The 23,880-nt window shown below is 40.4% G+C and overlaps 1 protein-coding gene across 6 annotated transcripts in view; it reads left to right on the top strand.

Moving 5' to 3' along the window:
• Positions 1–23,570, top strand: part of PLAG1 (PLAG1 zinc finger) — a 51,329-nt gene extending 27,759 nt beyond the window's left edge. For 2 of the 6 annotated variants that reach the window (XM_015618124.3, XM_015618123.3), the window contains exons 2-4: positions 12,492–12,591; positions 16,395–16,753; positions 17,349–23,570. In XM_015618124.3, coding sequence (XP_015473610.1) covers positions 16,512–16,753; positions 17,349–18,612 — 1,506 coding nt within the window. In that variant the 5' untranslated portion in view covers positions 12,492–12,591; positions 16,395–16,511 and the 3' untranslated portion in view covers positions 18,613–23,570. Of the gene's footprint in view, positions 1–8,640; positions 9,651–10,114; positions 12,592–16,394; positions 16,754–17,348 lie in introns of those variants that run through there. The other 4 variants (XR_004496114.1, XM_015618121.3, XM_015618125.3 and 1 more) reach the window with 4 other exon arrangements.
• Positions 23,571–23,880: the final 310 nt, after the last annotated feature.

Below are 23,880 nucleotides of genomic sequence, written 5' to 3'. Positions count from 1 at the left end.
TTGATCACACTTTTTGATGGCTTTGTATTCTTTTTTCTTCACTCTTGTTCCCCCTCAGTGAAATGTCGTCTTCTCATCAGTCTTACTTTAAAGCTTTAATGATATATTACTTTGCTGTGCCAAGTCCCAGACATGATTCACACTTTTCTGCCTCCTTTCTCTACTGATTTGATCTCTCATTTCCTCCTCGCTAATCACAGCTTTGGTTATGCTGCCCCCCTGCTCCAGACCTTAGTCATGCTCAGTGTTTATTCATCCTAGAACAGTCTCAAATACAAAGCTGTGCTGTTGCAGAGTATCATTACTGTACTCAATCTTCACTCAGGGTGAGGTGCACAAAGAATTTTGAGCTGTGTTTCTGTTCTAAATCTTCTGTGTAGTAGAATGAGCTTGCGTAGATCTAAAAGCTGCAACAGAAATTTCTTACCTTAGTAAGTGTATTTTACAGTAATTTTCAGGAGCCATAAAAAGAGTAAAAATAGTGTGTAACAGGGAGGTTTGACACAAGAAGTGCAAGTAAGGGAGGTGTCAGGTTGTTGGTTTTGGGGTTTTGTTCGTTCCCCTCTGAGGAAATGCTCTTCTAATACACTTGGATGAAGCTTACTGATAGGTAACCTTGCAGTTCATTATCACAGTTTGCCTGTTGTCTTTATAAATGAGGTCCTTAAATGTCCCAGGAATTTGTTAGGGAGTGCTGTCCTTCAGCGTAAGGACAGCTAGTTTCCCATGTATGCAGTTAAATATGTAATGTGTATTAGTTTTTTCTTTAAAAACCAACCAAACAAAAAAACAACAAACAATCAAATGCAGAATCCTTTATACTCAAATTCCCTATCCAACAGTGTCTGACCATTTCAAGTTTTGAAACAATAGCAACCATTTTACCCCATTACATATGTCTCAGAAAAACCTACAACGGCATATGTAGTATGTGGAAGTAATTTGGAAAGCATCTTGCAGTTTTGAAGGGCGCATGGTGAAAAGAGAAACTGGGAGAAAAGAATCTAAATGTGGTCATAAGGGAAGAAACTATTTAGCAGTATTAAAATAGACTTTGTAATGAGTGGGGTGACTAGTAACATCTTTATTTTTTCTGATTTCTCTTAGCACATAAAAAAGCTGAAGCCCATATGAAGAGGGGAATTAGTAGCTAAAAGATATCCATCAGATTTCAGAAGATAAACAAAAGGTGGATCTGAACCTTGAAATTGTCAGCTCAGCAAAGGCAGAGTGGTGAAAGGAGGGTTTCCTGGAGAACCCCCAGAAGATTGTGATGGATAATGCGTTTCTGGAAGGGGACAAGAAACAGGCAGTACAAAGGTGCTAAACCTAAAGAGTTGTAACAAAACACTGGTCAAGCATTTTATCTCCAACACCCTGCAAAACATAGGAGATATTTCAGATTGAGACCACTACATCAGTTGAGCAAAAGTTTTTCCTGACTACTCTAATTCTTGTGTATACCGTATAGAGGAGCACTGTGCAAGACTTGCTTTGTTTTTAAGGTCATTATTTTTCACTGAAGAAAATTCACCATCAGATAAATCAGTAAATAAATCCATTTGTCTAAGCACTTGTCTCAGAAATTAATTGAACACACAACTATTGCAAAATTCATCTCTTTACAACTGCTTAAAAATAAAATGAAACTAAACATACCTTTTTGATTGCAAACTTTTTGCTAGCCTAGAGCTGCTTTCCCACAGTGTGAAAGGAGCTCAAGCGTCTTGTTGGAGAGCACTTTAGGAGAAGACCTTCTCTGGGATTCACAAAAGCATCCCTATTTCATGTTTCCATCTGCCCTCCAGGATTTTTTCCCATAACGTGCATGAAACATTGATGCATACCATACAGTCATAAGACTATTTTTATTCCATCTTTTTTTGTCACCATCTTCCTTCCACCTTTCTGGAAGCCTGCCCTACTAGCAGTTTGCAGCTGTTCAAGGCAAAGTCTTGCATGTGTTTTTCTCACATCACTTAATGTAGGCTTGAAATCAGGGAAGCAGAATCTCCTGAGTTGCTTTAAAAAAAAAAGAGAAGAGCTTATAAGATGCTTGGTGTTTTAGACTGTGAGAATAAAATTTAAGTTTCAGGACATCTGGGTCTTTCATTGTAGATCACCCAGGGTTGGTGAATGCTTACTGTGGTAAACTGTGTCCAGCAACACTGAGAAAGTCCTAAGCCAGTGTGTTTGGAGGTGGAGCTGGGACAGAGTAGGGCAACATGTATGCATTTCACAAGCTGCTTTTGTGACAGCAGGGAACCCTATCTCTGTCTCTTGACATGACACAGAGAAACCTTGTGCTACTGTCAGCCTTCCTGACTTGGTTGCCCTGCCAATAACAAGATGATTGCCATGTGATTTAATGGTAAAGTTTTTTGGTGACCACGTTACGACATTTCACCAGCGTGACTGGAGCTCCAAAAATGGTTTTCTATTGGTGCAGCTCCAGGACAAAATCTGTGTGGACTTCTGACAGATTCTGGCTTTGCTGCCTGAAGCTGATGCAGTTGTTTCTGCTGGTCACCTGAATCTGAATATTGTAATCCAGGTGGCTATTCTGGATACTAACTGCCCGCCTTATTTCCCACTGCAATGTTCAGTTGTGTAGTTCTAAATTATGCATGACTGCTTTTTGTCGTTCACTAATCTGGCATCAAATCTCAGAATTCTTATGCACTGAGGTGTGCATCCCAAATTGCATTGCACAGTATCAAAGTGCTCTGCAGCAGAATATTTAAAAATGGGACATGGGAACAAATGCAGAGCTATGTACTTATCTCGTTCACAAGGATGCTCTCGTAGTAACAGGGCTTGTGGGGGCTCTGAGAAGTCTGTCTAGTCAGAGTAAGTTGTTTAGGTGTGAGTTAACAGCATTGCACAAAGCTATACATGAACAGTGTCAGAAATACATTTGGTTTCTGTGGTCTGTGTTGTGCAGCTTCAGAAAGGCTCACTGGTTACAGCTTTGAAGAGGGATTTGCTTTGGTATTGCCTTAAGTATTCTGAATTTTCAGCTAACCTTCCCTAAGGCATTTGTGTTTTAGTTCATAAGGTCATTGATACCATCTTCCAGCTTCACAGTTGTAGTGGTAGTAACAAATGCAATCGTGACTAAATGTAACATGTTCTATTTATTATAAGGCAACAATAATCTATGAAATACTTTCTTTTCAGATAGAACAGCAGTTCCTTGACTGTAGGTTGTTGTGAAAGTGACTGCTTGGAAATTGGTCAGTCTTTCTTACTTGTTGCCTTTCTTTGAGGGCTGGGATAAGAGGCAGGGGAAACAGGGAAACTAGGATCATCAGCATTTTAGTTGGAATAGCTCTAGTAAATAATATTGTTAAAAAAATCCAGAGTTACAAAAAAGCAGTGCTAAACCCTGTCACAGCTTTTGCCCCCAGGCAGTGTTGTTCAGGCAGTGTGAATCAGGGCAGGAGTGGGCTTCTGCTATAGGCTTTGCTCTACTGCATGGTTGCCACCTATACCCAGGATGTGGTTTTATGTAGTGGAGAGACCATCCTGTCTCTCAGTCACTTTATATCTGTCCTGCATGAGTTGTCTTTTTTTTTCCAAAACTTCCCAGCCATCTAGTGCAGCATCATGGGGGAAATTAGCTCCTGTGAAAGGCCTTGTCCTAGCACAGTCCTTGCAGTTACGATGAGGTATTGAGATTCTTTTCAGCCACCAGCTTGCCCCTCTTATTTGAGCTTGTGTTAACTAGCAGGACTAGAGCACCAGAAACCCTTTTACTTAATGATAGCTGAAACGGTTAAAAACATCTTCAGTTATGATTTGTTAGATGACTGTCTCAAAAAGCAAAACTTGTAACACCTATGCAATCTGTTTGTGCTCCACAACCTAATTACATTGTCTAAATGGTACATGCTCAAGTATTCAGGCTCAGAAAAATCTGAAATGCAAGTATGGAAAATCATGGTTTCAGGGGTAGTCTGGGCCATGCAGGCCTGTACCAGGCAAATCTGAAATCTGTATTTGGTTGGCAGATGCTGTAATAAAGCATAGAGCTGGTGGCCAACTGCATAGGAGAGATAACTTGAGAAGAGTCAAAGAAGCATTTGTGAGGAAGTCCTGTCTTGGGGAATTGGAGTTCTTGGGAGGCATCAGCAAGAAGTAAAGATGTTCTCATTCAAAAATCAAAGTGACCTTTATCAAAAGGACTTTTTAAGGAAACTAAGATGGTATGAGAGGGGAGGTCTTTCCACAAGTAAATGACAGTTTAAGAGGTGCAATCAAAGGGTAGAAGGTCAATTCTCAGTTAAGGGAGGGTCCCAGTTAAGTTCCACAGATATCTGTGGAACATGTTCATGAATGGTATCAGTAAGGGGATGAGCGGTTGGGTAAGCAACTTTGCTGTGAAGAACGATGGAAGGACATTAAAGTGCTGAGGACTATGCAACAAAATGGGTGATAAGACTCAGTGTAGATAAATGATGATGATAACTAAGAAGGATAACTAGGCAGAACAATCACTGTTATATATTAGATTGACTTTGAGCTGAGTATTACCATTGAGGAGTAAGATCTGGGAGTTGCGAGATCATGAACTCATTGGTCACCAAAACACAATCCAAATATTAGAGTAAAAATGTACAGAATAAATTTTGAGAATGTCATTACAAGAGTGTATGTTCGAGTTGCTTCCAAGTCCTGCATGTATTTCTGGAGCCTTCTAAGGTTTATTAGAACTGGAAAAAGCTTAGTGAAGGTCAGTAAGGATGATGAGCTACATGGAGTGGCTTCCATTAAAGAACATTTTTGTAAATTGGGACTTTGGTCTGGGAAAGGAATTAATTCAGGGCAATGTTGTGGACATCTGCAGCAGAAGGAAGATGAAGACTAAGCACTGCCTTTCAAAACAAAAGCACGCACAGATAGGAGGGAAGGCAGATTCAGAGCCTATAAAAAGAAGAGGTTCTTCATGAAATCACCAGTGGAGAGACCTGTGGGATGACTTGTCAAACATACGTTGTAGATATTATAAAAAATTACATGGTTTCCAGGAGAATTGTGGACTATTGCTTGGAAGGGTGATGTGCTCAAAGTTGCTAAACAGAAGCTAGGTACGGTTCAGAAATTCCCTGACATCAAAGGAGTGAGTGGTCTGAAGACAATCAGAGAAATACCACACAGAAATATCTGTGACCTGTTCTGTACTACTTGGCTATTACTGAAGATAGAACGCTGGCCTAGATGTAGCACTAAACTTGCCTGCACGCCCACGCTCATTTTAAGGTGTCTTGTGACAAAGGAAAATACTTTCCCTTAAAAATATCAAATTAGTTCCTGACCATATTAGTGTTTAATCTCATGCATCTTTAGGCTGTGTGTTTGTGCTTGCACGTGCATCTACGGGATTTGCTTTTGCATTTTATTATAAAAATAGCATGGGCCTGTATGCAGATTAAATAGTAATCAAAGTTTATTTTCACAAAAGCATCATCACTTCAAAAACGGGTGCAGATTATTCTTGTGGAGGAGGGGTGGTGGTGGTGGTGTGATTCCAAAACACATGAAAACACTTCCACAGGTTTTAAAAATTCTAACAGTAATTACACTAACAGTGTTATTTGTATCACAGTCTCTCTAAACTTTTTAGAAAAACATCTATGCCGTGCCATAGAGATTCTTAAAAAGTCCATAAAACCACGATCATGAGATGGGTTAGCTCTAGGCAGCTCTTTTTTCCCTTTATTTAGTATAAACCAGGAATCCTGGTTTTATTTATTTTTTTAAATTTATTTAGTATAACCAGGAATCCTTTGGAACATATAGTAACCAAAACTGAGCTCTCAAAATCAAAAGTGGACCTAAGTAATCTGAAATATGGAAAGCCCACAAAGAGATGCTGGATGGTATTGTGATTTTTTTTTCTTTAAATTACAGACTATTAGGTCATGCTAAAATAAACATTAGTAACTTCACGTTCTACTTTTCCAGAAACTTAAGGAGGAAAAAAAGGGCAAGCATGATAGAATTTTTCTTCTATATTCTGAAAAAAAAGTAATGTAATTCTCTTTCTAGTGTAGTATATTATAAGAATGGGATACTTTCTAAAATTAAAAAGCTGGTTGTCTATATTTCTAAATAGTACAGCTCTCAGAATTGCATAGAATTATGACCATAATAAAAAACGTATTAAACTCAATAGTCATATCTATATAGATACCTATTTTTGTATGATGGCTACTGTCCCACAGGAATCTAGTGGGTTTTTTCCTCCAAGTGCTTGCTTTTTTAATTAATAAAATATATGTATATTTAACAGATGTTTACTACTGAAATCTGTGTATTTACTACTCACAAGAAAAGAAATGTTTAATAATTTTAGTGCATTTATTTCCATTGCTACCCAAATTTCAGACTGCTGTGAAGGGATTGGGATTTTTTTCTGTCCACCCACCTGCAGTTTCTGTAGGTTTGTGGTGCAAAAAAAAAAAACAAACTAGCAAAGCCTTAAATAAAATCTAGTATTGATGAATCTTGTCTTTTTCTATCTTCTATACTATATTTTTTGTAGCATAATTATCATTCTGTACACAGTAGATATTAGTAATGTGCTGTTACTTGCAGCAGACTACAGTGGTTGCCTGGTTTTAGTTTCAGTGGTTATGTTATTTCATTGTATTCTAGATGTTAGGCTGCTTCCCTGAGGGTTGAGCTCTTATGTGTTATTATCTCTAAGTCATTCTTATGTTTATATCAAAGATTGCTGGAGAGATATTGCCACTGTTTTTCCCACATCATTCCATCTTCCTGCAGCAGCTTTCGCAGGCAGTTCTCCTGCTGCATGCCTGGATTTGGGGATTTGGTTGTGTCTTCCTGCAGCCTGTGCATGCTCTTGCTGCTGTCCTACCATGCTCCCTCAGCCACCCCTCTACACTGTAGGCTAGAGCTTGAATCCTTGGAGCAGGATTTCCCTGGATTGGGCTGTGTGCTATATAAGCAGGTGCTGAACTTCAAGATAAGATAAATACCACCTTGTGTATGTTTTTTAAAAACCCACACCACAAAACTCTCTGTTCTTTTGTGGTGAGTTTACATATGTGTGCATGCTCCCTTTACATGAAGCACCACTGTACCATAGGGCCAGTGCCTACGTCTTTGAATGGTTATTTGCAGTAACTGTTGTCTGAAAATGCAGAGGGCCAAGTGGCATCACCCACCTCTCAATGCCATCTTGTCCCACTGGGGCCTTGGTGTTGGACTCCTTTGTCTTTTCACATCTGTCTGTCGGCTTATGAGAGGAAAGGAGCTGTAAAACCCTGGCTGATTCCCAGCTGCTCTCAGGTGGGGTACCTACCAGCTCTCCCCTCTTGCTGTCTGCCGTACAGAAGGCCAAAGTGCCAGAGATAGGGCTCTGGAGGCCAAGATCTGCCCCTCCTGCCATTTGGCAGTGCCTTATTTTTAGACAATTGTGCCAGGTGTCTGTATGTTGCTCAGATCTCTTCCAAATTACAACAAAAAACAGATAGAAAATTAAATTTCACTTTGTGAAAGTGCAGGTGCAATCTCTTCTGGCCTAGTCAGACTTTCAAGCAGAAACTCACTTTCTGGTTGTCTCACCCTAGCAATACCCATCCTCCTTTTTGTCCTCCAGCATCAATGCCTCAGCTTGAGTTTCCAGATGTAAAAAACCACGGAGAGACTTTTGTTGCCCCTTTCCTCCTCCACCCCTATTCAGCCAAGAGCAAATGGGGGAGGATCAGCATCTTCCTACAAAAGCCAGGATTCTCTTTCTAAATATGGGCAAAGGTGAGCAGGCTCCCTCAGCTGTCTCTTAAAAAGTGACATGCTGTTCAAATAAATGCAGATCAAATGGCCTGCCAAGCACAGGCAGGGATGTAGACACCTGAATCAGTCAGAGGACTTGATTTTAATTCAATTTGGAGAAAGGCACCCCTAAAGTCATCAATTCAACATCTCTGCATGGATTTTTCTTACCTGCTTGACTGTTTTCATTGGTGGGATCAGCTCCTCCATCTGAGATCCTGCCTTATGGAAAGTTAATTCTCTGAAAGCCACAGGTGGGAAGCTGGATCTTCTGCTGCCTGCAGCTACTCTGAGTTGAAGTTTCTGTTTGCTGCAAAAAAATGTAGTGTTTTTCTACAGAGCCAGTCAGACCTCCTACTCTCTGTCTGAGGCCCTTACAAGTGCGCAGTAGGCACGTTGGTCCTTGTTGATCCAGGAGGGGTGTCTGAGCCTTGCAGGGCTGCAGGTCCCAGCATGCTGTCCTGGAGCAGTGCAGGCACTTTGCCACTTCTGCCCTCAGCCCCTTCCAACCAACAACTATATCAGCAGGAGGATTAAATCTGCTCCCCCACAAAATGGAACTGCCTAGCGAGAGGCTTGTGTGTAAACCCACAGCACAGGGAAAGCCAGAGAAGGCTACATGGTGCTCCTTCTTTGGTTGCCTTAATGTGGGGTTACATTCCTTCATCTTCAGGAGCTCTGGCAACATTTGTGCCATTTTAAGAGCCCCAGCTGAAGGGGGTGATGTTTGTAGTTGAAGTCATAGAATGGTTTGGGTTGGAAGGGATTTTAAAGATCATCTAGTACTAGCCCTTCATGCCATGGGCAGGCATACCTTCCACTAGACCAAGTTGCTCAAAGCTCTATGCAACCTGTCCCCTTGAACACTTCCAGGGACGGGGCATCCACAGCTTCCCTGGGCAACCTGGTCCAGTGCCTGCCTCTCTACAAACAGAGATGCTGTCTGACAGTCATTTTGGCTCCTCCGAGCCGCACTGAGTGGCTACATCAACTGTCTCTTGCTGATGATTTCACCAACTCAGCTCCCCCAGCTATCCCTGATTGTTCCTACTGAGCAGATTTCATTTGTCAGTACTTTTTAGTCAGGTGACTGTTTTTCAGTGCTTTTTAGACTGTTAGTCACCTGGTACAGAAAAAAGGAAAAATAATTACAAGTAATGGTGGCTCTTCAGGGTACATGGGCAGTGGAGGCACCAAAAGTCACCTGTTGTCCTTTACTCTGAATGGGCCTTTTCTGCTGGCAAACCTGAGGGAGGTTGTACTGGGGTGTCCTGAGATTAGTTTGTTCCCCTGAGCAGCAGCAACTCCTTGCTTCCTTGGGTTGTGCTTGTTCATCCTCTTTCTTCGTCAGCAAGGATGCCAGTCGGTGTTTCAGCTTTCCAAACCTCACACCACAATTCCAGCTAGGCCATCAACTCTTGCCCATGTATTTCTCTCCCGTGCCCCTCCTCCCTTTCATCAACCACAGCAAACCTTGCCAGCTCAAGTCACATCAGCACCCAAACCCCGGAGGTGGGAGCACAGGTTTGGGAGCAGCAGGGGAGGAGAGGGAGGTTGCCACTTGCCAGAGCAGCGCGTTGGTGGCAGAGGTGCGTGCGAGTGGATTTGTGCCATGGTGTGAGTGAAGAGCAGAGCTGGGAGCTGCCACTGCTGCTGGCCGTGCTAGGTGGGGCACTGGTGAGCCTGGCGCTGCTGGGGAGTCCTTTGCCTTGTGCAGAGCTGGGAGGGTTCACAGGCACAGCCTGGATGGACATAGCTGACTTCAGAGGACTTGGTCCTGTCCGTGTGAGTACGTGCTCACCTGGGATCTGTGCGGACAGCACTTCTTAAAGAATCACAGTTCCCGTAGGGTAAGTAACCGCTTTCCATTTTGTTTCCTTAAAGAAATATTTGAAACCCATGATGATTCTAATGCTATTAACTCCTCACTGAGTTCTACTGCTGTTATGATTCTAATATTTCTAGGACCCTTCCTTTGGTTTAAAACTGATTGATTTCAGGAATTGAAGCTAGATTTTCTGTTTTATATAAAAGACAGAATGACAAATACTGTGTTCTCATTATTGCTCTTATTTTGGAAGAAAATAACCATGAAACTGCCATTTTCTTTTAGTGTGCTTGAACCCTCTTATGTATGAAATACAAGTTAGGAGGAGGATTATTGGTTATATTTCTGTATTGTCTTCATTATCCTTTTAGCTGAGATATCAAATGTTTTAAAAGATTTTCAAGTGTATTTTATGAGATTTTTAAATAGGAGCTGTGAATTTGGAAAAAAACCCCAGTGATACTCTTTAATATTAAAAAAGAATACATTATTTTATATTTATATTTTATATTCTTTATCTTCCACATAAGGGTTTCAGAGCACTTTTTTTTGGTTGAAATTCAAATATTATTTAACCTGGAATTATCAGGGTGTTTGGAGATTTAGCAGAATTAGTGCTTCACAAATTCTGAAAGATCTGATAAATTGTAAGAATTCTAAGAATTCTGAAAAATTAGAGAAGTCATGTTTTGTTACTAGTACCCAAGTGGGCTTTGGGCACATGCATGTGACAATGCATTTTGCAGTGTGATGCTTCTCTGCATCATGTGGAGAATACTTTGAACTTCGTTATTCATTAAAAATTCTTCCTATCTCATCTAGATGAACAGCTTAATAACACTATGACTATAAGCAGTTACAAGGAGAACGGTACATCTTTGTCCAGTATTATGCCTCAGACATTTTCTAACACCAAAAGCTTCTGAGAAAGGTGGTCTAGAAATCAGCATTATTATGGACAACTTTTGTCTTCTGTGCATAAGGAAAAGACTCTTATCCAATAACATGCCTATTGTTGAAAAAGCACAGGAATTATTTTATCTTTTCACTTAATCCTGTCAAATGGAGTAAATGTTTTCATTATTCATACAAACATAGCCCCTTTTGTGTGTACATTCTTGAGCTCTTTACATAATAACGGCCCTGTAGAAATTGAGATCTACCAATTGTAGGTGTAGCATTGCCCTCACCTGGATCTACTGCATTGTGATTTTTCTGTATTCGTAGGGTAATGAATGAATTAGAGCACTTGACTGTCCTCCTTCATTCTTCTCAGCATTTTAGCTACTTCTCGTGTTTATCTTGTTTATTTACTTGTTCCAGTTGCTTCATTTTCCCCTGATTCCATAGTCCTTCCCTGTCTCTGAGGACATCTACTTTTTGCTAGAGTGACTTTAGATGTGTGGTGAGCAAACAGGAAATAGTCTGTAAATGTGAATAGTGAAGGAACTAAGTCCATGAGGACTTAGTCCATTACATCTATGTGTCTGTCTTAAATACTGTCTACTTAACAATAGTAGTTCATGAATAGAAACATCTGGGGAATGAAACTCTTCCTTTGTGATAGTGGAAGATGTTGAGATGGGCATTGCAGGGGAACTGATTTATAAGGGTCTTGCTGGAAGAGGAGGTAGGGAGTCACCAGCATTTTCTCCCTTAAACAAGGTGATTTGGGGACCCCAAAAAGTGGAGGTGAGGGTTGTGCTTATTAGTTGGAAACAGAACTTTTTCTTTGAGTAGTGGAGCTGTTTCTTCCTCCTGCCTCTATGTACAAAGCCCCACATAAATGTTCCTCAGCCCTCAGAGAGCTTCAACCGGTTGCTCTGAAGCACTTTCGACATTAATAGGTGTTTAGGGACACCTGTTTGCTCACATTTGTGCTCACCGACTGAGAATGCTGGGGTTGTGCAGAGCTGAACTTGGTATCAAAAGGAAGAATGATTTCTGTAATGAATGGGAAGCCAGAAAGGAAAATGTTTTGTGTGGGGGGAAATGTTACATTACTTCAGGGCTCCTGCCAAACAGCTTCAGCCTGCTGTGGGGTATGAGCTCTGTATAGGGCTTTGCCCTTACACATCTGGAAGAATTGGACAGGATAAACCTCCCCATTACAATGAGGCACTGAACATGTTTTCTGTGTATACCTGTGTCATCCAGGAGGCCTTCTAGCAGAAAAGGAAGACCTGCTGCAAATTTACAAAAGGATGATGGCAGGGAAAAGGGAGATATAAGGGAAATTCCAAAAAGGCCCTCTCAGTTTGCTCAGGCATACCTAGACTTGCCCTCTTCTGGGATTTACCTGTAGCACGTTCATCATTAAGAGGTTTTATTATTTTTTTTAAATTAATTTTATTTTCCTTTGCAGGTCACCTTTTAAGCTGCTATTTCCTGTATAATTAAGCAGAATGAAGGCATTAGGTTCTAGTACAGTTGGGCCTAATCCAGAATCTTCTCTTATTCAGTCCTTTCTGAGTAAGAAACTCAAGTCTGGGCCCAGCATTTCACATATTTTGCTGTTACATCTAAATTATTTGTGGTCTGTGGATTTTAATTTTTTTTTAACTTTATGAAAACTCCTTTGCTTTTGTCTAATTTTATCTCTTTATGTGTCACTGTCCAGCATAGCATTAGTTGAAATTATGTAAGTATACTGCAAATTGAAGTGCATAATCACTACTGATAATGCAAGAATGATTCCTACAGTTTATAATTAACAGTATATAATGTTCTGTGCATGGGTTGGATCTGTCCCTTTTAACTTTTCCTTTCCAATTCTTTCCAATCCCTGGTCTTGCCGCATCAGAGCCTTTATGAATGCACTGGTTTCGCTGGAGTCTAGTCCATTGTTCCTTTTGTTTTTCAGACCAGTAAAAATGGGAAGTACTGGATTCTGGTTTCCTCCAAGAAGAGTCAGCGGAACTGGTTAAGACCAAAATCTGAGGACTTTAGTGGGCAAACATCAGGTGTGCATTGAACAGAGGCTGCTTTAATCCTGCTTTAAGTATATGCTTCTTTAAAAATAGTATTATATATAAGCTTTTGTGTAATGTGTTTGTTATATTTGATACTGCATATAATCATTCATCCTGCAGTTGTGAAAGCACCAGTAAGAATGTGGATTTTAAGTGATAATATGTTAAGACACAAAAAGGCAATATTACTCATAAAATTCTTTCAGCTGGTCTTTGGAAAATTTAATATTTGAGGATCAGTGGTTTTTTAAAGTTTTATCTCCATTGCTCAGTCTATATATCCACACCCCAAAAAAGGAAAAAAAAGTGGTTATTTGCTATTGAGAGATCAATACTGACGTTCTTAATTGCTTCACCTATTGAGAAGTGATACTTAGATAATAGTGCATACATGTTTTTAAATAAAAGGCTGTCATTGTCAAAGATTGGATCCACACTATATTTGTTCTAATCATGCATTTTTAAGGACACTTAAACACAGTTCAAAGTCAGCTTAATTAGTTTTGATTGTAGAGGAAACAAAACCCAAATTCTTTGTCCCTGTGAATGTTCTGACTGGTGCAGCAGCTAGGTTACCTGAAGTTTTGGGGAAGATAACAGTAATGTTATATTGGCCTGAATTTAGGATGGTCTCCAGCCCGAGATACGATCTTTGCATTGCGGAGTGAGAAATTGTCAGATGTTAATTTGTTCAGCTTAATACGCTGTTTCACAGCAAAGGCTGCTTCTGACATCACATCAGATGCTGCAGAGCACCCTTCTGCATGGCCTCATATGCTGCATCACCCCAGCTTGATGCATGTTCAGTTCCTTCCCACCCACACCAGTGTTACCAGCTAACCCCTATGTTCATGTCCTTAGATATTCCCAATGCCTGTGCAGCACTCCCTGAGCCTCCCTAACCCTACACCCCCATCCTGGTTCTGTCCACTTTCCCTCCCTGTGGTGGCTCATCCTCCTTCTCAATATCTTTCCTGCTGTCCCTGCTTCTCTTGTCACTGTCTGGGCACAGAGTCCACTTGCTGCTGAGCTCTGGACCCAGCATGGCCGAAGTGGTGCCACTCTCATGCAGCAGGCTGTGGAGGCTGTTCCCTTGCCTTTTCTGCTAACCCTGCCTGCCCTGTCTCGGGCTAGGTATGGCTTTGGCAGGGGGGCCAGAGGGGCTGCATGCCTTGTACCCTGTTGGGGCTGTAAGTGTGCCCTGGCCATGCTGTGAGGGCTGTGACTGCTGTGCTCTCAGCTCTTGTGGGTCTCATGCAGGTGGCTGCATGGTATAAAAGTACCCTGTGCAAGTGTAGGTCAGGTTGGATTTTTTTTCTCCCCCCTGAACTTCATTTGTCAGGAAAGATTAGACTAAAATAAAATTTCATTCTACATTCAGGCCAATATGCATTGAAGACCAGTGTGTCCATTAACAGAAGATCAAAATTAATTTTATTACTGGGTTGTGATTAAAGCCTATATTAAAAAAAATACCTTGCAATCCACAGATATATCACAACTTTGATGTGAATCAGTCTCTCTTTTTGGTAACATTGGTGGCTTCACTGAAGCCTTTTGAACTGGTCTTCATTTACTTTTTATTGAAAAAAAATTATTGCTCCTAGGTCTCCAAACAACTGTTTCTTATGAAATAGAATTAACAAACTAGATTGTTGATTATGAGACAGAAAATAAAATTAAGCTGATACTTTGAAGACCTGTGCATTTTCCCACTCATGGAACTGATGTCTCCAGGCTTCATCCCACGAGTGAGAATGAGTTTGAGACAAATCTGAAATCAAGACAGACCTTAAAGACATGCCTTTTCTCTCACTAGGTATCTTTAAAAGAAGTTAGTGTTTTCTTATAAAATTTAAGGGAATAAGGTGGTCTTGCAAAGCTGCTTGTTTAAAGGGGGTAGCATAGTTTAACCTGTCATTCAAGGACTTCAGGGATGAAAGGAAGCAGATTTCCATCTTGGTGTGCCAGTACTTCTCCCCTCCTCTAAACACAAGGGAAAATGGGGAGGAGGGAGGAAAAGGCTTAGACAAAGACATACTCTGTATACACATTTTAAATGAAAGTCTCAGTCTGAGGATTTCTTAAAATGCAAATATGAAAGAGGCACTTCCCCTTCTTCCTCTCCTTGCTTCTACTGTCCTGCCAGGCACTGAAGAAAACACAGGCTTTCCTTCCTTCTCACTTTCTTCCAGGACCGTGCTGGGACACTTGCAAGGAGTGTGTAGTTTCCCCCCCAGCACACCTGGGCACTGCTCTCCACTCTTCTCTGGAGCAGTTGGCTCCCTCCCTCAGCAGGGGTGAGAGGACAGCTAAAGCTGGAGCTCCCTCACTGCCAGCAGGGAAGAGCCCGGTTTGTTTTCCTGGGAGGTGGCTTTGGGCTGGAGCAGCTGCAGCCTGGTGGTGCCTGCCCGGCTCCAGCTGCCCAGCTCCACCTGTCCCAGCAGCTGTGGCTTCCCCGGCCCTGCTGCCGGGGCTGTGTTGCTGCCCGGCCGCCGAGCCCTGGCCCGGCCGCTGCCCGGCCCCGGTGCCGCCCGGCCCGGCCGCCTCTTGCGCAGCTGCACGGCAGAGACCGGAGGGGATAGCAGCTGCCAGCCACGACTCCGGGGCTGGGGGTGGGTGGTGGCACTTTCAAGGGAGAAAAGCTAAATTTTGGGGCTTTCCAGCCCTCCCAAATGCTTGCACTGAGTGCTGTCCTGCTGTCCTCCTTGTCCCTGCTGCTGCAGACCTCACGCTCCACCCTTCCCACTGTGGGTAGCGCAGGGTTTTGGTATCTATAGTAGCAGTTGTGCTCCGAGGATGAAGCGAAGCTGTCAGCAACCCCTGACAAAGATGAGCTGTTGAGTGCCCTGTGATGGCAGGTGCTCAGTTGCCACTATATGATACCAGATGACAAATTGAAAGCTTCTCACCCACAAGTCAGACACAAGTCACATCATGCACCTCCTGACTATGAAAGCCTCCGGTTTAGTTCACATTTTGCTATGCTGCAGGGCAGGACTTGGAGCCTCCATCCTGAGCTAGCCTGAGTCTGAATGCTTACAGCCTTCATGTCTTCCAGGGTAGCATGAGGAGGCTGGGGGTCTCCAGAACTGGGCTGATAAAACCCTGATCTGTCTAATCCAACCCTAATCTGTGGGACTTCTGTCGCTCATAGATCAAGTCTGTTAGCAGAGGGTGAGTTTACAGGAGAATTTCACCTGGTGTTAGGCATCATTGTCAGTGCATGCATTTTGCTAGAGTAGATGTGTAGATGTGCAGTAATCACGGGGAAGGAGGTACATCTGAAAGGGAACATGAGCTTTGCCCTCCCTAGTGCCAGCATGGGTACTGCTGCGTTTTGTGCAGGTTTTCAAATGTTTTGAGGCTTACAGACTTCGATAGCTGTGTGTGTGTGTGTGTGTGTGTGTGTGTGTGTGTGTGTGTGAGGATGTCTGTGCAAACACCACAGGCGCGGCTGTAATTGCTTTGAAATCGGAAACTGCCAAAAGGTGCCTGGGTAGGTAGGCTCTTTGCCTCATGCCTCCCTTAATCTGACAGAAACTTTGCTGTTCTCCATCAGTGCTTGAGGGGAAGGTTTTGAGGTGTGATTTCAGGGCATATGTGGATCTGTTCATCCTGAGCAATGCATTTTAAGAGTTGCAGCAAATAGTATAAAGAAACCTGTAGGTATTACGTTAGACCAGCTGAACCTAACTTTATTTTTAAGTTTTATTCAGAAGCATCACATAGCAAGTAAACTTCAAAATCTAAGTTTAGTTACAAACTAGTTGTTTCTTATTTTTTTTTTCCAGTCCCCTTTTGCTTTCTTTTACGACCACATGAAACTTGAGAAGCCATCTAAAGCTAAATCATTTAGTGGAGTTGGGCAATTCCCAAGTGTCCAACAAGAAGGCCTGGTTTAGGCTGCGATGGCCACTGTCATTCCTGGTGATTTGTCAGAAGTAAGAGATACCCAGAAAGTCCCTTCAGGGAAACGTAAGCGTGGTGAAACCAAACCAAGAAAAAACTTTCCTTGCCAACTGTGTGACAAGGCCTTTAACAGTGTTGAGAAATTAAAGGTTCACTCATACTCTCACACAGGAGAGAGGCCCTACAAGTGCACACAACAAGACTGCACCAAGGCCTTTGTTTCTAAGTACAAATTACTAAGGTATTAAACTCTATTTATCTTTCAGATTATATTATCTATTTTATGTTGGCCGTGTTAAGCCGTGTAAAAGTATATATTTCTGTACGCCTTCAGCTGATTGCAGAGAGGATGTGTTAATTAAAGTAGCCATTGGATTGTTTCTAGAATTCTAAATTACCTAAGTTTGCAAGCTAATGTCTTTGATTTTGTTTCTTAATTTGTTTTCTGCTTTTGTTTTCTGTTTGTTTGTTTTTGTTTTGTTTTGTTTTGTTTTTAATGAGCGTAGAATTTTCATTTGTATAAGGAATTGTCACAAGAAAAAGAGTATGGACTGAAAGTTCTTTGGCTATGGACTTTTACATGAGTACTTTCATACTTGCCCATATACCCCTGTTACAGTAGCTAAAACCCACCAAAACTAAAGTGTCAATTTAAGAGAAATGGCTCGCGTTTTGCTATATTTAAATTTGTCAAACTGTCTTTGTAGTGTCAAGCTTTCAGTTAAAAGGTTCTGTTGCAAAGCAGCCCTTAGTGTAGTATTTAGCTGCCATTAAAAAATGAGCACGTGTGTTTTTTGATCAAAATAATTACTTACAGAATATATCTGTGTTTAAAGGCATATGGCTACTCATTCTCCTGAGAAAACCCACAAGTGTAATTATTGTGAGAAAATGTTTCACCGAAAAGATCACCTAAAGAATCACCTACATACACACAATCCCAACAAAGAGGCCTTTAAGTGTGAAGAATGTGGAAAGAACTACAATACCAAGCTTGGGTTCAAACGTCACCTGGCTTTGCATGCTGCAACAAGTGGTGACCTCACCTGTAAGGTATGTTTGCAGACTTTTGAAAGCACAGGAGTGCTGCTGGAGCACCTAAAAACTCATGCAGGCAAGTCATCGGGTGGAGTGAAGGAGAAAAAGCACCAGTGTGAACACTGTGATCGTCGGTTCTACACCCGAAAGGATGTCCGCAGACACATGGTAGTGCACACTGGAAGAAAGGACTTCCTCTGTCAGTACTGTGCACAGAGATTTGGGCGGAAGGATCACCTCACGCGCCACATGAAGAAAAGTCACAACCAAGAACTTTTGAAGGTCAAAACAGAGCCAATGGACCTTCTAGATCCCTTTACCTGCAATGTTTCTGTGCCTATTAAGGATGAGCTGCTTCCAGTGATGTCTTTACCTTCCAGTGAACTGACATCAAAGCCATTTACAAACACTTTGCAATTAAATCTCTACAACACTCAGATTCAGTCCATGCAGAGTTCTGCATCTGCACACCAAATGGTTGCCACATCGTTACCATTGGGAATGCCTTGTCCAATAGATATGGAGTCTGTCCACCCTTCTCACCAGCTATCGCTGAAATATCCGCTCGGTACTACCTCATACGCAATTTCTATGCCTGAAAAAGAACAGCCATTGAAAGGGGAAATTGAAAGTTACTTAATGGAGTTGCAAAGTGGTATGCCTTCTTCATCCCAGGATTCTCAAGCATCTTCATCAAAACTAGGGCTGGATCCGCAAGTAGGTCCACTAGATGATGGGTCTGGGGAAGTTTCCCTTTCCAAGGGCTCCGTTCCTATTAGCGAACCTCTAAACGCCCCATCATTGGACTTTTCTCAGCTGTTCAACTTCATACCTGTAAATGGCCCTCCTTATAATCCTTCTGTTTCAGTGGGGAACCTCGGGATGAGTTATACGCAAGAGGAGGCACATTCTTCTATGACTCAACTTCCACCACAAACCCAGGATCCACAAGATCCTAGCAATAGTATAGGTCTTGGGTCTCTGCACTCATTGTCAGCAGCTTTCACAAGCAGTCTAAGCACAACCACCACCCTACCACGATTTCATCAAGCTTTCCAATAGGATGTACAAAGCTGGCTTGTTAACTGTCTATTTGTAGAAATGCCTTAGGTGACCATTTTTAACTTAGTGCCTACTATAAGACATTATAAATTCTCTGCTTTTGTACAGTACCAATCTCATGAAGCCAGTAAGAAATTTAAATTAACTTTTTTTAAGTGTTTTGAAAGTGTTTATTCTCAGCTGTGTTTACTTTGGTTTGTTGGTTTTTTTTTTAAACAGTCTCATTGTATTGTTTTCATTTTCACTGCCAATTTACACATTTAAAATGTTCAGTAGAAAGTCATCCCAAGCAATCTCACAACACTCATCCCGTTTTTAAAACTTTTTCAACCATACCAGCTATTCTGTTTTATTGATGTCAGTGGCAGAACTGCCACTTTTACCTTTTAATATATTTTACTATTTGCAAATAATCCATTTAAAATATGTATCACAAGGATTCCTGAGATTTGGGAAAAAAATTCTCCAGTCTGTTTCCAAATGAGTCCTCTTCCCAAATGGTGACACATTTGACCTGTTCTACAATGACAAATCTAAATTTTAAAAATAAATATAGAATTCAGATTTTTCTGAAAACTTGTGTGTGTATATATAGAAGTCCATATATACACATGTACATATATATAGCATTTTGACTTGTATTGAAGTCATTATAAAAGTTGTTTAAGAATTTTGCCATTTTCTGGCTTAAATTTTGGTGGCCTGTTATGGATAACAGAAGAAAAAAAATAAATTGTATAATTCTCTAAAATTAGGGCTGAACAGAATTTCAACAGAGAATCTCTGCTTGCCTAAATGACATGTTTCAAGTTGAATTTGAAACTGTGTTGTTCTGCTTTCGTGACTCTGGTATAGGGAAACAGGCAAAATTAATGGCTGATCTTGAAATATAAAAGTGTTGTAATGTAGTAATGCAGAATATTTTGTCGCAGTTTTTGTTTTAATTCTTAACTTGCTGTTTTTTTTCTCTTTAGTAGCATAGAAAGAGTACTGCATAGGAACCTTCCAGTAGTGTTTTCACGTTTGTAGGCATCAGTCTTCTCCCCGCTGCCACCGCCAAAGGGTGGATCAAGTCCAGCCAGAAAGTGTGTACCTATTTTCAGTTCAAAACTAGTGTGCAGTCAGAAAGTGAATGTAAATTTGCAACTACCAGTTTGTTTTTTGTTTTGTTTTGTTTTTATTGGAGTGATCTTTTCAATTGTGTTACATGGTGTGTTATGTCCTCCTAAGCAACAAGTTAGATGTTAATCACACTTTCTACACCTGGGTACTTGGTTAGGGACTTTTTGCCCATTGCCAAGATTTAAAGACAGGACTCTTAGGAGTGAAGTAAAAGCATATTGCTTACACCACTTTTACCTAATGCAATATATTCTATTCCCCAATCCCTAATAACCAAAAGAGGAAAAAAAAAACCCTAAAAAAACAACCAACCCTGTGATGCATAAAAGCAAACTAGATTTGCTGTAATTCAACAATAACATTATTTTCCTTGTCATTTTTGTACAAGGAATTAAAAAATGGATATGGAGTACATTAGTATCTCTTAAACAATAATGAGGATTCATATAAGGTTTTAAGTGGTTAAACTAAATATACTTCACAGAAACAAAAGTTGCTCCCATTTAAGGAGCTCATGCTCCGGATGTTTTATCAGTAGCTCCTACTGGTTTTTTTTAATGCTAGGAGCAATATGCAGGTGTAGTTTTACTATTTTATACATATGTGTATTTAAATTTTATTACTGAAAAAATAACATTTTTATAAATGTGTTTGTGTTCCAAAGGCATTAAAATAAGGATGTATTAATAAGGAAAATACCTTTTGAAATTCTGCAAACTACTCCTAGATTTTGGGTTTAGGAGCATGTTATCTCAAAGTGGGCATTTAGCTCTGCTTCACGACTGCTTCCTCTGGTTTCTGTGAAACAGATTGCTCGCTTACTTACATCTTTAGTTGAATGATTTGTTCAATATTGCTTTTTTTCCATTCACCTTTCTAAAGGAAAGAAAAACACAGATGAACAGAGCACAAGCTGAATGCAACCGAATGTAACTCTAGTTTATATGACCGTAACGCACCTAAGAAAAACTTGGGTTTATTCTCAATCCTTTTAATCTGAGGTGAAGATAAATGGACTTGATTCCTCCGGTGGGTTATGTCCCCCGTGGAGCTGAGCATCTGCGACTCTCCCTGCAGCAGAGGAAAGCTGTGAGTGCTTGGCATCCTGCAGCTGGCCCAGCAGTGTGGCCGGGCAGCGCTGCCCTCCCTGGGCAGCCTCTGGCACACAAATACCCAGTCTGGAGCCACTTTGTTATCGGCCCCAGCTGCCAAAGGACTTCATAAAAAACAAAACCCACAGACACTTTGCCAACACCCATTTCTTAGTGCGTAGCCAGAACCCTTACTACTTTGTTCGTGCCTTAGCTTCCTGAAAAGGGATTGACATTTCACTTGGAGTTAGATGTACATTTCACTTGAGAAATAGAGACCTCAGACAAGATATTGAACCTCATTCAGTCAGGGTTTCAGTGGGTGGCTGCACTCAGAGTGTTTGCAGCTGAACTGGGATGTAGGGTAACGTGGAAGCAGACTGACCCTTTAAGCAATACCAATACCACCAGAGTGCTCTTGAGCACCGCTTAGGGAGAGCCAATATTGGCCACTACTAAACCATCAGTTTTTAAACCCCATTTTCTTGATTTCCCTTGGATTCTTGGTGGGAGGGGGGAGGGCTGGCTGATCATGCACCACTCTTTGTGCAACTTCTAAACTTCTAGTAAGGTTGTTTTGTTGTTGTTTTTTTTTTTTTTTTAAATATATATATTTTTGTGTACTTGTTGCTTGTGCTTTATTTAGTAGTAAATTGTGGAATAGAGTGATTTATTGTTAATTTGGCAGTAGCGGTTTTTAAAAACCATATACTGACTGAAACATGAGCCAGAGCTGATTGCTTTATTAAGCTAATAATGAATGTTAAGAGTACATATTTTCAGGATCATTTGCCTAGTGAGCTAAACTTGTATTATAGGCCAATATTTTTTAAAATAAAGCTTGGTCAACCTCTATGTTACACATATTACAAGATATAGCACTTTCAAAAAAAGAAAACCTAAACCTTTTAAGAAAATTTCTTACAGGTTATGCTTTTTATTATAAAACCTTTTATTATAATTTGTTTCAAGTGCCATTAGATTACATATATGTAGGCCTTTGGTATAATGCTTTGTGTACAAAATGGTAGACATTGTAATTTTAAACAGGTACATTTTTACAGTGTTTTCTTATCAATTTGCTATATTGCACAGAACCAGTGTGTCTTTCTTAAGGGTTTTACAATGGTTTTTACTAGGTTTACATGTTTCAAACTACACTGTCTTCTACTGCCATTTTGAATACCAGTCAGAAACAATTAGGAGTTTGTCCTCACCGTTTGCAAACTGTGTCTTCTGGAGTTCTCGATGGTAAACTTTGTCAAAAATATTTAACATGCAGTATTTGATACAGATTTTTTTTTACCACATCCTATCATCGCTATGCTGCTGTCTGAAGTTAACTTTGGGCCTGATCCTGCATCCATAAATGTTGAGGGGATCCTGCATCCTTTGTTATGTCTGTCTCATACACTGGTTTAGCAGCATCTCCTGTATTCTTCTCAGTCTATAGATAAGCCTCTGAAATATATGTACTTATCTGGTATGTAGTAAACCATTATAGGCTTAGCTGCCCGTCCTGCTTCCCCCCAGTGTACAGTTTAAACCACAGCTTACTTAGCATCATGCTCAACTTACAAGTAATGCCACAGTAGTTCAAAATGTGTTTGGGTAGTCCCAAAGCTTTTATGCAATAAGGGTGTCTTACTTTTGTTGGAAGGCAGTGTCTTTTGATAACAGTTATCTAGCCCTGGAAGTGACACAGAACTATTGCTAATCATATGTAAACACTTTTCAGTATAAGCTTCAGTGGTACAGTTGAACCAGAGTGAATGTTTATCTCCTCAGAAACACTCCTGCAATATTGTTATATTGGATCATGCTGCTAATGTAACTTGGGATACAACTCCTCTCATGGTGCTACAAACCTCCCTGTCTCATTCAGATGTATTTTTACCCATAGAAAAAAAAGGACTATACTAGACCTATAGTTGTATGATATATTTTTATACTGTGACTGAATTTGTCATTAATGAACTTTGTGCAACACCACAATGTATTCATATGCACTTGCAAAAGTAAAATTTTGGACATGCAAATTTAAACGCTGACAAGCCCAGCTCTTGTTCACAAAAATAGGTGACTGCTAGTTAATGTTAAATGTGGGCTTTTTATATGGTGTGGAGTGAAGAACATACTATATGTTACTAAAAGCCTTAGACAAAAACTAGGAAGAGTATATTGGTGAATGATGTCACACCCAAACCTGACTCGGATTGCTGATTTTTAGCTAGTAGAAAAATTTTTTGGACTTGTATGCTAAAATGTTTTTAATGATAAAAGTTTTGAGTCAAAAAAAAAAAAAATAGAGAAAAAAAAAGAACACAGAAAACCCTGCATTCCAGACTGAATTTGTATATGTTTCTTGCATTTAAAATTTGCTATCCTGTGATATGGGAAATTGAGTTGCTTTTCATGTATATGTACTTTAAAATGTATTCACAAACTACTGTTGTATTTGTATAAAATATAGACAAAAAGATTGCATATATATTTTTGTGTATAAGCTCTGTAAAATAGCAATCACGTTATGAAGCTGCAGCAGAACTTCATTTTAAACATTCACATCCAAAGAAACAGACTATTTATTGTCCACATACCCTGATTATAAAATATACCTTGCTGCTATTAAACAATAGTGCTGCAGCTTCTTGTGGCCTACAGTGTTATGTTTGCTGTACAAAAATATGTGAACTCCACAAAATATATCAATAAAATTACAGAATGGTTTTAGTTAATGAATAACTTATGCCTGGCATTTCAATAGATAATCTTGATCTGCGTGTTTGGGATTACAAGAAGTAATTACAGAGTACATCCAGTTTTGCTGGGTGTAGTTTAAAGGCATAATTGTCTTTATAATTTATGACTGGTAAAATGTCAGTTTTTCAGAAAATCTTAAAGCAGAAATATCTGCATTTCATGATTTCACCAAGGAACAAATGGGATGATGCTACTGTGTCTGTGACAAGACAGATCTGAACTGAAGGAAGCAACTGAGTTTGCCATCAAATTGCATTTTTGAAACACTGTGAGACACTGGAAGGTAAGTATG

This window comes from Parus major, chromosome 2 (assembly GCF_001522545.3).
Source record: "Parus major isolate Abel chromosome 2, Parus_major1.1, whole genome shotgun sequence".
Classification (NCBI taxonomy): domain Eukaryota; kingdom Metazoa; phylum Chordata; class Aves; order Passeriformes; family Paridae; genus Parus; species Parus major.
The sequence above is the reverse complement of the archived record's forward strand: the minus strand, read 5'-3'. Positions and strand labels throughout refer to the sequence as shown.